At 54.4% G+C, this 5,059-nt stretch overlaps 1 protein-coding gene across 1 annotated transcript; it reads left to right on the top strand.

The window, feature by feature from the left end:
* Positions 1–683: 683 nt before the first annotated feature.
* On the top strand, positions 684–4,769 carry DQ04_11231000 (hypothetical protein; the record flags this gene model as incomplete). Its single annotated transcript, XM_009316477.1, has 1 exon — positions 684–4,769. The coding sequence occupies one exon, from the start codon at positions 684–686 to the stop codon at positions 4,767–4,769; it is 4,086 nt and encodes a 1,361-aa protein (XP_009314752.1).
* Between the last annotated feature and the right edge of the window lie 290 nt (positions 4,770–5,059).

Below are 5,059 nucleotides of genomic sequence, written 5' to 3'. Positions count from 1 at the left end.
ATATATATATATTGGTTTCATTTGTTTCTCTGCCGCTCACTCGATCCACTGACGCCACCACAACCTCTCTCGCTCCTTCCCTTCTCACCCTCTCTATCTCTCTTTCTCGCTTGCCATTTCTCTGTGGTGCGGACCTGCTCAACGCCTCAGTGGCGCCAACTGCTGAGCGGGGTGGACGGGGGAGGTGTCGGAGGGGCGGCGGGTTGTAGTTCGTCTCCGCCGTCGCAGCCGCCAACGTTAACGTCGGAAGCAAGAAAAAAAGAAAAAACAGAAGCATCAACAAGAAGAAAAAGGGCAAAACATTTCAGCTGAAGGAAGCAGGGGGGCGGGAAGGAAAAAAAAAACAAGGCACACAAAGGAGAGAAAGCGAAAACAAAAAAGGGAACAGGAATAACGGACGGGTGACCATACATTCTCATTGCCATCATCAGCCATCACTGTCGGAGACAAAAATAAAAAAGAGGGAAATACCGGGCGTGTGAAGCCGTCTTACGGGATCCAAATTGGCTTTCGCGCACACACAAANAGACAAAAATAAAAAAGAGGGAAATACCGGGCGTGTGAAGCCGTCTTACGGGATCCAAATTGGCTTTCGCGCACACACAAAGATGGCGGGGGGAAAACAAGAGACGGCACGCACAGGAACTTCTGCAGCGGCTCTCAACGCCGAAGGGATTCCGCAGATGGTTTTGGGCTTCCGTACACAGCAACCGTCCTCGCCGAATTCATCCTCGCAGTCCAAGAGAAAAGAAGAGCCAAAGCTGTACGTAGGACCCATGAAGACGCGCACTCACTCAGTCGAGGCCCCGACGGAGTTGCTGCCGCCGCTACCGGCGCGTGTGCTGAGTTCTGAGCGACCGGCGCCCGCTGCGCCGCAGCATACACCGGCGGAGGTTGAGGGTCTGCCTGGGCGGCGGGCGAGCACGGCGGCACAGGACACAGAGGCGCTCTTGATGAACCCATCGCGGAGCACTGCTTCATCCACGCGTGCCGTGAGTGGAACGGACAACAAGGCACTGCTGCTGCGCCTGGATTCAGGAAAGCTGTTTGCTAACGATGACGATGCATCGTGGCCGAAGCAGTGGGACTGCAGTCCAGCCAGAAGCAAAACGACGCCATTGCCGCCCTCTTCCAAGAGCCCAAAGGCTTCCCTCCAGGCGCAGAATATGGGGGATGATTCCCGTGGAAATGAAAGTTACCGAGCAGATCAGCCTCTTCGTCGTTCGAACAGCTTTGGTTCAGTGGGAAATAAGACGTTGTCTTTGACAGATCTAGCGCCACATAGAAGTCTACACCTCGTGTCTGCGCCCGCATTCTTCAATGAAGACGCTCAGGGGTGCGCGACACGAGCAACACACCCGAGGCCACAGCAGAAGAGCCAAAAAAAAGCAGTGGTGGCCACTAGTACAACTAAGAATACGGCGACACCGCCTGTCAGCCCGCCAACATCCCAACAGTCCCTTGCCTTGATGAAGAGCGTGCAATTGCTGCGTATGAATGCAGTGGCACCACCTTCAGCAAATGCTGCCGTGAAGGCAAATGCATCGACTCCATCATCCATGGATGCCAAAAAGACAGTTAAAACTTCTGCCAGCTCCAACAGGAATGGAAATGAATCTATCGAGTCCTCCACTGTGGTAGTATCGAGGAAGTTATCGAGCACTTTCTCGCCGAGCATAGACAAATCAGGTCAAAGCACTTCGCTACCTGAGACGCCTATGGGCGCTGCGAAGGTCGCAGTAGAGCCAAAAGCGTCAACCCCATCAAATGGCACGCGAACAGTGCCTAGCAACAGTACAAACAACAGCGTTGCAGGTGTTGTGCCGACGGATAGATTGAAGGGACAAGTCGTCATACAGGCCCGCAACGGTAATACGACTAACCCTGCTGCTGCTGCTGCTGCTGCTTCTCCTGTTTCTCCTGCTCCTCCTACTGCGCCAAGTGCGAAAAACGTGGGACACCGTACAAGTGGAGTCTTGTCAGAAAACGCTCACACGTCAGCTACCCCCTCAACTAAGACAATAAGAACGGTGCCAAAGCCAATTGTACTCAACGGTACAATTGTGAAAACCTCTAGCCCCTCTGTTTGCTCGCCCCAAAACCGCAGCAGCAGTGGCGGCAGTGGCAGCCCTGCAGGGCCCCCGCCTGCAGTGACGCAGAGGCGGGACAAACACATAGTGGCATCTACGGTGGCCGGCGAAAACACTGGGGTGGTGAGGGTACTAAGCGCTACCCTCGAAGCTGTAGATAACTCTGCGAAAATTGATAGTAGTGGCAAAAAGCAGCCGCAGCAGCTGAAAAGTGGACGTTTGTCATTAGATTCTTCCTCGACACGGTTGAACAATAGTGTGGCACATGAGGCTTCTATAAACGAGAAAACAAGGTTTGTGCCCCCTCAAAGGGTTGTAGTAAGTGAAAATGGACAAAAGAATGAGAGGACACTGCCACAGCCACCGGCACCACCAACTGTAGTAGTGCGCCCTGAGTTGTCGGTGTCGTCACTTGCCTCAGGGATCAAGTTGGTAAATGGAGCATCAACCATGGGCGTGTCCCCAAGCTCTGCGGATAGGTCGTCGAAGGCAGTCTCCCCTGCTTGGCGTTCGGATCAGCTGACTTCCGTTGGAAGCGTAATCACAACAGATGATGATCCCGAGGCCATTGCGCTGGCGCAATACGCTCAACGGGTCGAAGTGGATCTCTCCATGTCCACATTCAGATATATCGGTGCTGCTCTATCAGTGTCGCGAACGCTGCGTGTCCTTAACCTGAAGGGCTGCACAACCGATAGCGAGGGACTGCGCGGACTCTCGGAGATTCCCACGTTGCATGTCGTTTGTGTGTCGCACATGCGTCGGCTGGGATCTCTGCAGCCGCTTGTCCAGCGCCGCAATGGCCTTATGTCAAACATACGCGAAATCGATGCACAGTGCACTGCAGTAGGAGATGACGGACTGGTGGGGATCGAGAAGATGACGCGCCTGCGGCGACTCGACTTGAGTATGACACTCGTGACAGATGTGAACCCGCTTGCGAAAAGTCACTCTTTGGTTGAGCTGCTTCTTACGGCGACGCCCGTGACGACTGAAGGCATTCGTGATCTGAAGATGATACCGACGCTCAAGGCATTCAACATCAGCCGCACCAAGGTACGGTCACTGGAGGAAATATCCAAATCGCAATCACTAGAGGAATTGCACTTGTATTCGTGCAACGTGGGGGATGTCGGTCTGCGTGGAGTAGAAATGATGCCGAGCCTAAAGGAACTTGACCTGAGCACAACCAAGGTGACAGATCTATCGGTGTTGGGTGCAAGTCAATCGCTGCAAACTCTGACAGCGCAGTGGCTAGCACTCCGGAATTGCCGTGACATAAGAGCGGAGCGGCGCTTTAAGCGCAGTGATGAGGCCCGCTTGGAGACCTGTGGCGAAGAGGACGAGGAGCAGGCGAAGTTAGAAAACCTCTTCGGTGGCGGCGGCGGCGATGGATCCTCAACGGATGATGACCCAGAAGCTGGCTTCCGTGGGTTGGTGAACATCCCAACGCTGGAGCATCTGGATCTTTCGTTCAGCACGATCCGCAGCGTGCGGTCACTATTCGCCAGCAAGTCAATCAAGTCATTGATGCTGCGCCGCACGCATGTTGATACTGAAGGCATTAAGGGTATTCATCAGATGCGGTCGCTGCAGACGCTCGTCATCACCAACGCTTCGGACCCCAGTGCCCAAGAATCCTGCGAGCAGGACTGCCAGGCCTCCACACTTTCGAATGGCATACTCACAACCATCACTGACCTCTCTCGCGTGCTAAATCTCGCCTTCCTTGACCTCTCCTTTACAGACGTGTACGACCTTCGTATGTTGTCGGCGCTCCCAAATCTTCGGGAGTTGTACCTCGTGGAATCGCTCGTTACTGTGGAGGGGATGCGTGGGATTGAGAAGCTTCCCTCACTCCATACCTTAGACATCTCGCAAACAAGTGTTCTCTCATTGCAGTTTCTCTCTACCGGCTGTCAGGTGCTGCGGAAACTGTTCGTGCGGTCAAACCGCAACGTGCGTGGATTTCGTATTGCCAACCTGCACGTCCTCCCAGCGTTGGAGGTCCTTGACGTCAGTGATACCATAGTTGAGGATATCAAAATGTTGTTCCGCCCTGTATGCCGATTGAAGCAGCTCATCTGGCGGTGGGGAGAGCGGCGAGATGTGACTGGCCCGGTGGATGCGCTGCCCTGTTGGGTGAAAACGCCCACTTTGGAGGGTATAGAAAGCATGCCACAGCTGGAGGTCCTCGACATCTCGGGAAGTGGTGTTCACACCGTGTCATTCCTCGCGGCGTCGCGGTCACTGCGGCGGTTAGTACTCGCGCGTTGTGGCTCGCTAGAGGACAAAGGTGTTATCGGCCTGGAGAAGATCCCCACACTGGAGGAACTTGATCTTAGCCACGCGTCCCGCATTGCAGATGTGCGCTCTCTTGCCATGTCATCGAGGCTGCGTAAGCTGTGGCTTGGCTGGACACGCCTCACGCTGATGGGTCTGGGCGGCATTCTGTCAATGCCGACGCTAAAGGTGCTTGACCTCACCTCCACAAGCGCAGAGAACTCGGTGGCGCTGGAGGAGAGCATGTCTGACGCCGTCGTGGTGGCAGGCGGTGTTCCTCTTAGCAGACGTCTAACTGAGAGCTCTATTGCTAGTGAGCCCGTCACCGTCTACAGTGGAAGCACCCCTCCGCAGTTCCAGAAGCGACGGCATCGTCGTGTGTCGTTCGTGTCGTGAGCGAAGCGCTCAGCTATGGGTGCTGGAGACGCTGTGGTAAGAAAGCATATGCTACAGTGTGAGAATGCGAGCAGTTGTAGAGCACAGAAGTGATGAACACTGAGTGAATAAATAATTGCGTAAAGGGGGAAAGGGATGGGGTGACTGAAAGAGATGTGAGGAGTAAATAAATGTATTATCCCCTGTTGAGTTTCATAGGCAAGGCAAGGAGGAAAGGCGTGCGTGAATAAGGTGGATTTTTTGCTTTCGCTTGCGCTGGCGTTTGCCCCCCTCCCCACCCCTTTGTAAGA

Source organism: Trypanosoma grayi (genome assembly GCF_000691245.1).
Source record: "Trypanosoma grayi strain ANR4 Tgr_1123_V1, whole genome shotgun sequence".
NCBI classification, from domain to species: Eukaryota; Euglenozoa; class Kinetoplastea; order Trypanosomatida; family Trypanosomatidae; genus Trypanosoma; species Trypanosoma grayi.
Note: the sequence above shows the minus strand (reverse complement) of the source record. Positions and strands in the feature narration are given on the sequence as shown.